The sequence below is a fragment of the Ptychodera flava genome, unplaced genomic scaffold (assembly GCF_041260155.1).
Source record: "Ptychodera flava strain L36383 unplaced genomic scaffold, AS_Pfla_20210202 Scaffold_80__1_contigs__length_553813_pilon, whole genome shotgun sequence".
Lineage (NCBI taxonomy): Eukaryota > Metazoa > Hemichordata > Enteropneusta > Ptychoderidae > Ptychodera > Ptychodera flava.
In genome coordinates this window covers 238,749-249,530 of record NW_027248402.1, presented here as the reverse complement: position 1 = coordinate 249,530, position 10,782 = coordinate 238,749, and the positions used below count along the sequence as shown (strand labels likewise).

Below are 10,782 nucleotides of genomic sequence, written 5' to 3'. Positions count from 1 at the left end.
GGACAGACATGAAACAGAGTAGTGCGGAAACTGGACAGATCGCGGGACCCGTGGGGAAGAGGCGCAGGTTGAAGCCACAGCGAAATTGGTCAGTTTTTGATGACTTCAGTCGTACTGACAGACAGGAGACTCATCCGTTGGATGCAGTGGTGGTACGTCCCCGAAGCAGAGGTTACGCTGGGGTCAAACTTATGGGTGGTGGATGTGAACTCGCTACAGCGTAGAAACCCGAAGAAGGCAAGGAGGAATGCCGATTGCAACAGAAGGTCTATGTATGGACCGAATACTCCTTCGTTGAGGATGTTGCACATGCGCCGGAGAATGTCGGCTGTAATAGGGAGGCGTGGTCTTGTGCTTGAGCCTTGTACACGATGGATCCCCTTGAGAACATTCTTGAGGCGTGGGTAAGGATGGCCGTATTCTGACACGAGGGGATTGCGATGGCCATTCATAACGTAATAGGAGCGTATTCCCGCTAGATACAGTTTGATAGTGGACAATTTCAGGTGAAGGAAGGTGGCACAGTGGGAAACAAAATAGACTAAAAGCTCTTCAGACACATCAGGCAGAGACGTAGAACTCACTGAAACGTCTGACAACGAGCAGAAAGTTTTCCATGCACGAACCCCCGATGAATAGGAACCGATTGTCCTCTTGCTTAGTGATGCTTGTTGGAAGATTGCCACAGCTTCGTTCAGTGGAACATTACTTCTGAGGGCACCTGGCAGGGGGGTGGATCCGCGTGTGGTGCCTCGTCCCGAAAGTGCTGCATCTGAAAACGAGACAGAGAGTCAGCAATAGTGTTCAACTTCCCAGGAATGTTTTCGGCACGAAACATGAGTGATGTGTAGCTACCAGAAGAACGAGGCGCCTCATTAATTTCATGATGATGGGTGACTTGGAGCGTCCTTTGTTGATGATGTGGACGGTAGCTGAATTGTCGCAGTGGAACAGTATGCGTTTGCGAGCCCAGAGATGGCCCCACAGGAGCGCAGCAATGACAATCGGATACAGTTCTTGGAAGGCTATAGAGAGTGCAGGGTCAGAGTCTAAACGCAAGTTGCTGTACCAGCGTTCTTGGAACCAGTGGCCGATGAAGTAGCCGCTGTGACCGATGCCGCTGGCATCTGTATAAAGTTCCATGTCTGATGCCGCTGTTGTACTTGTGTCAAGGAACATGGAAATGCCGTTCCAGCTCGCAAGAAAATGGTGCCACATTGTGAGATCTAGCCTGCTTTCTGATGAGATGGTGATAGTCGAGTTTTTGTGTGGCCTTGGACAATTCAATAAGTCTAGAAATGAATGTTCTTCCTGGAACCATGACGCGACACGCAAACATGAGATGACCGAGTAGACAGAGTAGTTGCCTTTTCGTGCAGGATTTGCAATTTAGGAAAGAAGCGACGAGATCGAGTATTCTGTCGAGTTTCTCTTGTGGCAGGCGGGCTTGCATCTTTATGGTGTCTAATTCAATGCCGAGGTATTCTAGGCAGGTGGTAGGCCCAACGTTTTTGTGTGATGCAATTGGATAGTGAGACGACGGAATATCAAGGTCAGGAGGGCCATTGTTTGGTTGGCATCAAAGATAGAGGGTCGACGGTGAGGAAATCGTCAAGGAGGTGAAAAATTGTGGCAATATCGTACAACTTCTCTGCTATCCAGGAATGGCGGTTGAAAGTTGGTCGAAAATCTTTGGGCTAGAACAAGAGCCAAATGGGAGACGCACAAAGAAGTAAAAGCGGCCTTGCCACTGGATACCGTATAGATGCCATAGCGATGGATGGATAGGGATCAACTTGAAGGCATCAACAATGTCCGTTTTGCAGAGCCAAGAACCCTTTCCAAGTCTGAGAATAGAGGCAATGGCGTCATCGAGTTTAACGTATGATAGACTGAATTCTTCCTTGTCAATAAGTTCATTTATGCTTGAAGTGACTGGGTCGTTACGCGGCAAGGATAGATCAATTCGCAGAATATTTCTTCTCGGCGAGACCGATAGGACTACAGCGGAAGTTAGCAAAGGGTGGCTGCTCAAACTGGCCGAGTAAATACCCTTTGCTTACTTCAGAATCTATAAGTTCTGAGACAGTTTGTGCCTGAGAGCGGGCTGAAAGTAAGTTATGGCCGATGTAAGTTGACGAGGGTGCATTGCGAACACCTGTGTGGAAGCCATCTTGCAAGCCTGAAATTAGAGCGTTGACAAAGTTCCGATCCGGATGAGGGGCTAAATGTTCAATCAGACTTGCGATATTATTGGAGCAGAGCCTTCAATGGTAGTCAGTTCGTTGTGGGTTCTTGCTAGGGCATTTTCCTTGGGCTTTACTGTGTTATCTGAGAAACATTGAGAGCAGTAGTGCGCATGTGTACAGTTCGCCTTGGTGCAGCCGCTGGAGGCACTAAATTATTGCATAATTCTCCACTTTGATGGAATATACGCAGTCGTCCTTTTCTGTCTTGTGACGATGATCGAGTGGTCGCTGCTGAAGAAACCGGTTCCTTACTGCCTGGGACAGTTGAGGGCAGATTTCCTGTAGCATGGGAAATGCTGCCGCAGAGGTTACACAATACCGCCCATAGACCAAAAAAAATAGAGCAGAAGAGGTCGTTATCACGATGGGTTCAATCGACTTTGATATTGTGATTGAGAAGTAAAGCTGCCGCCCTCGCGGAAAAACGCCGGTGGTACTCGTAAAATGCTAGGCCACTAAAACGGCTGGACATGCCCACGATTTCACGTTGATACGCATCTAACTCTCCGCACGTCGGTTCGGGAAAGCCTCGCACATAACGTTTTTATAGATGGAGAGGCTGGGATGAATTCCTGGATAGTAAGCGAGCGGGCTACTCTCGAATTGTATAGCGCTTTCAGTGATAGTGCTTCTTCGCCGATCACAATGTGACGTTGGCCATCGTTTGAACCATAGCCAGGGATGAGTGAACAGGCAAGATTCACATCCTTACCTGCCAGGATATCGCGGTGAATCGCTGGAGACACCACTTCAACATGTGGTAGGCTTTCTGAAGGTCCGTAGGAAGTTGTTGGACGACGATGAGGAGGGGATGACATCGACGTTGTTAGAACATTTGGCGCCGCCATCTTGGATTGTGTTGTTGACATTCTGGAGTGGAACTTCGGGAAGTGACGCCAGAGGGTTCATAGGTGACTCAGTGGCTGCTGGTCGAAGTTGCTGTTGCAGGATATCGGATAGCGTGTTGACGGTCTTGCAGCTGTGTAAACATGGCAGTTGTTACATAACTATCTTCTTGGAGGTACTGTTGGCTGGGGACGCTGCCCGCCGAAATGCTGGCCGAGGAACCATTGCAGACAATGGAACTCTTGAATGAGACCTGGGTCCGAACTCGGTTTGAATGCCAGGACCGCCATTCGCCTGAGGCCGATTAGAAGGATTGTGAGTAATACGTGTAGTACCACGAACGTGTTCCGTATTCACAGTTAGAATATCCAACATTGCACTCGCAGTGGAGCGAGACAGGGAGCGAGTGGCCGGCCTTGTGTTTAGGCTGCGCGTGGGGTCTTGAAGCTGGTTGAGCATTCGAACGCTGAGATTTTTTAGCTGTCTTTGGACATCCTTTGGCTGGCATAGTTGTTCGACGGAAGGGATCGTAAGCGTATCCGGACGTAGAGTAATTGGCTGGGCTGGTATGGCATGAACCCAGCGGCTGAATGAATGAATGATGAATGAATGAATGGGAGCGATGAGACAAAGGCTTGATATGTAGTGTCGTGTGCAAACGTGGCTGATTGGCTGGGAAGGATGATTGATAACAGTCATGGGTAGAAGAGCCGATTGGCTAAGGGGACGACAGTGAAGATGTAAGGAAGGCAGATAGCTAGGTGTATCACAAAACACATCTTTAATAAAAGACAGATTCCACTTAAAATACGCGGCAATCGACTCAGTTTTAGCTTCTTCTTTGACAACTAATTTAACCGTTTTTCTGCCCTGAGATATTAGACTTTCCAACCATTACGAAATGAATTCAAGGTGGTATGCGCATCGAAACTGAAAGACTTAAACTTTGCTCAAACTTTCCTCAATACAAGGAATCTTTCTACATTTCTCTTTTAAAATCAGGAATAAAAATCAAATTACCCACGATTTACTTATATTTGAAATTCAAAATGGACGCCATCCCGTGTAAACTCCATGGAAATAACAAAATACAATTTTCGATTTACGAAAAACCAAGTTAAAAAATCACGATTGGAACTAATTTTGGATAATTGGATGGTGAAGTAATGTCTATTTGATCTGCAAATGTAAGCTCATCTGCTATTCTTTTTAAGTTACACACTATTTTTATTAGTAAGCTTAATGTGTAATATCACGACATTCAGCTATAGGGCACCTAAAATTTTTTGAGAAATTTGAAAAATATGAAAATCCAATTATCCCAAATTAGTTCCAATTGTCTTCAAGTCCTTCTTACACAAAGAGCTTTAAAATAAACTCCAACTAGTGTTGTATCAAAAAGAATTGGAAAAGTTTGAGAGTCCAAATATCTGTCCCCTAGGTGATTCTACCTCTGATAGAACACGTAATATGCATGAACGAAATTATCTAAAAGTAGCATTCATTCAAGTTTCGTCCGAAATGAGTCTCGCCATAGCTGCACGTCATCGCTGTCGAACAAAAAACAGTGGTGATTACTCTTCTACATCGCTTTCACTGAATAAATATTTTATCACAGACTCAGACCAGGTCGTGTTATAGTCCTGACGTACATTCAAATTGTTATAACCTTTGAGCTACTATAGGATGGTGCAAGGGCCACTTTATTCAGAGAATCCAAATCAATTAACTTGACATGCATAAGATAACTGACAAATAAAGTGAAACAGGGTATATCAGTCCCGGCGTATCAATTTTATCAATTACAACTCATTATTGAGGTGCATAAGGATAAACGAGGCATATAGCTTCGACGTCTTTAACGGTTTTTCACAGTGACTATGAGTTGAAGTAAGTTTTGCAATAGAAATACAAAAACCGAGCATGATTAGATACACACTAGAGGTGTAGATGTGTGTATTGACCTTTTGATAAGGAGTTTACGTTTTCACAAACAACACTGTGTAAAATTAGTAACTTCCGTATCTGCTATCGCAAAACAAACCGACAATGAGTCTTCCGAAACACATAAATATTAAATTGAATTCCATATTGAATATTGAATTTAAAAAAGACGACTTTCCTTCTAAAGTAAATGAGTCACTTGACATTCGTGAAACACGCCACAACTGCGTTGCGATTAAACAAACAGCGTTAATTGCAAATGAGAGGAAACCAGCGGAAAAATGCATGTACATACAAGACACTTCAAACTTCTCTTAAAAGTATGCTATCAAACTTAATTCATAATGTAAACTAACACTACAAAATTTTGCAAGGGCTCCTTCAGTCAGACCAGCGGAGTGCAAAGGGAGAGGGTGATGACATAGAGATACAGTCAGGCAACTGCCCAAAGTTGGATCCATCCCGCGAGGCTGAAAGCGCGGGAAATAGCAGAGTTCCGAGTAATGGGATCAGGATTGAATCCAATGCCCATGAGAGGGAAGAATGAACGAAATGACCCACAGAAAGAGGAAATGTGTGGAGATGCGAAGGGTAACAGATTGTTTGTCGATGGGTGGTTACCATTCAAGGAATGGTCGATGCAGGTGTGATGGTGCAGTATGACAATGATGTACAGAGAAGAAACTCGAGCCCAGGGGATCATAGGTGGTAGGGACTGGACACAAATTACAGGGGGCGGTGTTTTTCGAAACACCGCTGCATCAAAAATAGTGACCCTTCAAAAGTTCATGCACAAAAATTAGTGACCCTCCCCCTTATCCGTGCATGAAAATAAATGACCCTCCCCTGTTACTCAATACCCCCAACAAACCCGCAATGTGTTCAAGACCCCCCTTCTGACTTGCTATACTTTTGAAATCCCCCTCCCAAAAGGAAGGCAAAATGTGGTTGATATAACGCTTTGTCCAAAAAATTTCAAATCATATGTGTGTGATAATTCATGTAAATGTACTTTGCTTGAATTGGCAGGTAAAAAGTGCATGCGTGTACAAAAAATGTAATTTTTAGATTTCATCGATAATGTTGATTCATACATGGTCATAAGAAAATTATGAACGTATTGCCAATGGGAGAATGATATCAAATAAGTGATCTCCCAAATTGTTATTGAAAGAGTCATTATAGGGGACAGTAATGCACAATAGAGGAGTTGGATAAGTAGAAATTAATGTGGTGCTTGGATTATCAATACATTGTTTATTATACCCTTAAATTGCTCCCGAAGGTCGCGCCGAAAATGGAATGGCAGAAATGAAAAGGCCAGCATCGACAAAGATAAAAATAGGTGTGAAAGGGATTATCTGGCCCTCCTGTACCCTATATCCATGACTGCATAGACTACACTTCTAGTGCGTTCTACAACTTTTAAGAACGTCTAAACTCAAAAAAGTAACTTGACTGGTTTTGCGTGAAATAAAGATGACCGTGATAGCCGTGATTGAAACAGCCTTGTTTGCTGTCTTACTCGACCTCAGCCGACTACCATGGCAAAAGTCGGAGACTGCTGAGACGGGAAGACCATTATCAAATTTGAAAATTGTGAATGTATTGGTCATTTTATCCAGATGATTTAGTGTCTTTTTTCGATATTAAGTGGTCGAACCAAGGCCCCCCGTATGCACTCTGTGGTCACAATGCATATGCAGTCCAGTCCACAGGCTACCCAAAAATTATTACTGAGTTTTTCACACTGTTTTCTCTATCATTTTCTCTCCTTTCTTCATGCTCTGACTGATTGGAGTAAATAAAATAAATGGTTATATAACCTAACCTAGCCTCTGTGACTCTTTATTTATTTTACACCTCCATTACAAGGACGTATATCTCTCATACACACATGCTGTAATTAATTAGTCAACACAACTAATTATGCTAATCCGTGGACTTATCAGGGATTTTACGGGTTGGTCAACATCGCGAAAGATAGGAATGGTTACTAAACCGGGAAGGTAAGAAGCTCTCCTGAAATGTGTTCAGAAATTACCAAATTGCGGCCAGTCATGACCATTTATCCAAAATCTACTGCAGCCTATGTATTTCGATGGCCGAGGAGAGCCAGCTATTCTTATTTCAAACGTTTAAATGGTCGCGAACAGTGCAAACCCTGCCAGTGCCTTGCCTGCAGTTCATGGCATGAGGACATCTGTAAAGCAGGAAGTCGGAAGTTGAAACCTTTGACCCTTACGTTGTTTATATGTGGGCAAACTTGTAAACATATTTCCCAGGGACAAGTCTGATTTTGACTAGGGTCAAAGTTCGTGTGGTTAAGCGTGGTTCTCTCAATCGGGTGGTGTTGCTAAGGTTTTGTCTACCCACCGTCCGTGGGTGGAGGGACGGTGGTCTGCCTTTCAGTTTAGCTGTGCGTTCTTGATAATTTTGCTGTATTTTTTCTCACAAACATGGGAAATTCGTTTAAGTTTTAAGAAACATTAATTTTATATGAGGAATATTCTAGCTCATTGTATCCTTGAATTAAATCAGCCGATTTTCTTTGATACAGTTTTTTATATGGTTTGGAGAACTCTTTGGGGCGGCGCCAGATAACAAGTGGAATGAGACAACAACATTTCGTTCATGTAAGGAAATCATATAGCAAGTACTTCTTGCGCTGGTGCAAACTGTACGAAATTTTATGATATCAAGATGTTTTCCATGATAGTTTACAAGGTTTCTTGTATAAATTCGCGGAGATCATCAAGAATATCTAAAAAATACTACTACTTAACTACATTTTGTATGTGCAGAGGTGTTGTTTGCTGTTCCAAACGTAAGTTCTACACGTACGCGACGTATGGTTATCACTGATCAGCTGATGATGGAACGTATTTACGTGTAACTAAACTTCTCCATAACGATGTGTTACCGGCAGACATGGAGATAATAGCGAGTGAATAGAAATGACGGTGACTGGTTTAGAAAATTCACAGTGCTGATAAAAATTCTCACAGGCTTCTTAACGTCGTGGCCGTCATTATCGGTGATGTCAGTTTGTGTTTCGATGTTACGAGGTCACCGCTCACGTGAATTTAGTGTCGAGCTGCACTGAGCCTCGCCAATCGCTTGTACGACAGAAAAAGAACGGTCTGCGAGTAGTCATGTCGGAAAAAGCTGGAAAAAAACCGGCGATAGTTTGGTGATTTTGAGCGGATTTCTGGTCGTGGTAGACCCCTAATAACTATGCTGTCGATGAGTGTTGGCAATTTGGGTGGAAAATTTTCGAAATATCGACAAACAAAATTGCGACAAGCGTGCTGTCGGGCAGAACATGGACGTTCCCATGGCTGTGGTGGTGACCTTAAAGTCAAAACCAGCCGTAAAAGGCAGAAATCCCGTCCGAAAACACCACGGCTATGGACCCAAAGCTAGCCTAACAGAACAAACGAAGTTTTATAGCCCGTGCGCCGCTTCTTTCGGGAATTTTGTGCACTAACAGCATAAGGCGCGATTGAAAATCGATGAATTCCTTAGACTAGTAGCGACCATGGAGCTAGAAACTAGCTCCATGTAGCGACCAACTCTCTTTTATTATGCGAAAAAAGTAACCGCCGTACAGTCATTCTAGTCATGAGCTTGGTTGCTACCGTATACCAGAAAACAACCGACTTTGACGTCAAAGGCCTGTTGCTGGTACGTACTTTGAGACAGAAAATAACGATATGTTACCGGTAGATATGGAGTTAATAGCGAGTGCAGAGAAATGAAGGTGATTGGTTTAAAAAATTACAGTGCTGGCCAAATTCTCCAGTGCTCGCTGCTGCTAATGTATCACCATTGTGCCTTGAATCACGACGCGGTTTGTAAATTATACTTGGTATACACTCCCAGAAAACGACGACGTGAAACATACATCTATATAATTTTGTTGAAAAACTCATGAAACGGCCACTCCGGTGATCTCTTTCTGCTTGGTGGGTCGATACTTTCTGGGTGGCATTTGTTACATGGAGCAGGACCATGTATGCTTAGTTATGTTAGAATTTGGCGCTTGGCAACGAAAAGCATGCGCGTTTCCAGCGTTCCTTTCGATCTAACTTCCCGTTTATTTTTGAATAATGAGCAGTGTTTGTTTGCACAGATCATGAATATATAAGCGTCCACTAGATTTACGGACGTCCTCGGGACATGTTTCCCAAGATCTTCATACCTTCTCCTTTTTCATTAACATCACTATCTTTCTGATGTTGACCAACCTCTGATAAGTCCATGGATTAGCATAATTAGTTGTGTTGACTAATTAATTACAGCATGTGTGTATGAGAGATATACGTCCTTGTAATGGAGTGTAAAATAAATAAAGAGTCACAGAGGCTAGGTTAGGTTATATAACCAATTATTTTATTTACTCCGATCAGTCAGAGCATGAAGAAAGGAAAAAAATGATAGAGAAAACAGTGTGAAAAACTCAGTAATAATTTTTGGGTAGCCTGTGTCCAGTCAGGGTGAAGTGTGCAACACAGACAAAGGGAATTATTTGTTTGATTGTGCAACAAGCATTGTCAGGGCAGGGACTTCCTAATTACCGTGTCAATCGTGGTCAATGTCGGAATGTGGAGAGTTGCCTGATGTCCTCCCACATTACGTGTATGGCATAATGTTATGAACACTCTGGTGCACGAATGCTTCAATAGTCGTTTGTGTGCAGAGGGTCTGTGGCTTGACGAAAACCCTATGATACAACTTCTCATTTGCATCGTGCGGGTTTCATATAGTTACTATCAAATCGCCTGTGCCCTGGTGAGTGCATAGCAATTATCCGGCGAATCGACAACCTTTCAAAATCGAACAACGAATGTTTTAAAATGATGAGTAAAATTAAATGCTGAACACAGAATCGACAATACTGAAAATACTTTGCTTTAGCTGATGGCACCAGTAATTTGAAATACGCTCAAAGGGAACCTACTATAGTCATAGTTTCCGTATGAGTAAATCGGTACAGCCAGCTATCTGTAAGCATAAATGTGAAAAGATACATCAATGCTGAAAGGTCAAATTATTTTGCTCTGGTAGGTAAAATGGGTCCTTTTTTAATTTTTTTTCTTTGTGTTTCCTAGTATACCAAGTATTTTCTGGTCAGATTTTAGAGTTGCAAACGTTGAATCTCATATAACGCTGTGACCGCCAGGTTTGCCTATTGGGTATGTAAGTGTAAGAGTATTAGGGATAGACTTCTCCAGTCTTTGGGCATATAAGTATCAAAAATAATAAATTGAAGGACTAAACATCGGCAAACCGTTGTGTTAATGGTAGGCTATTGCGCAGATCGTGGAGTGAACGCCGCCTGGTCAGCAAGTAACTCAACTGTAGAGAAAGCGCGACTGGGGGCCAGTCTACACCCGGGACTGTGTTCCGTTAATAAATCCTGGGCTAAAATTTCCTAGGTTTAGTATAAAACAGCATCTAATGTGCCTATCAGATATCAAGAAGTTTGACGCTTGATTGTGAAATATTAGTCCATGTTGCTTTCTAATGCTGAATTCTCATTGAGAAAACAGAAAAGTATCAGGAACTTGTTATGCTTTTCATATGCGCTGCAGGTTTTATTATGATTAGTACACTTTGCAAAACAGACGTTCAATTTACAGACATCAAAATATTTCTATATATTTCTGATATATTAAAGTACAGCGCCCGGAGCGCCCGCTGAAAAATATTAACATCTAGATATCACCGATATATATGC

The 10,782-nt window shown here is 42.8% G+C and overlaps 1 protein-coding gene across 1 annotated transcript; it reads right to left on the bottom strand.

Annotated features, from left to right (window-relative positions):
* Positions 1-89: 89 nt before the first annotated feature.
* LOC139128953 (uncharacterized) lies at positions 90-3,097 on the bottom strand. Its single transcript, XM_070694638.1, has 2 exons — positions 2,962-3,097; positions 90-772 (listed from the first exon to the last, which is right to left on the bottom strand). Exons 1-2 carry the CDS (start codon positions 3,095-3,097, stop codon positions 90-92), a joined length of 819 nt encoding a protein of 272 aa, XP_070550739.1.
* Positions 3,098-10,782: the final 7,685 nt, after the last annotated feature.

Bases quoted from the DNA above. Each gene is read 5' to 3' on its own strand.
- LOC139128953 (XM_070694638.1), bottom strand. From the start codon at position 3,097: ATGGCGGCGCCAAATGTTCTAACAACGTCGATGTCATCCCCTCCTCAT. The intron at 773-2,961 runs GTAAGGATGTGA...TCTCGTTTTCAG, and splicing joins TCACCGCGATATCCTGGCAG to ATGCAGCACTTTCGGGACGA.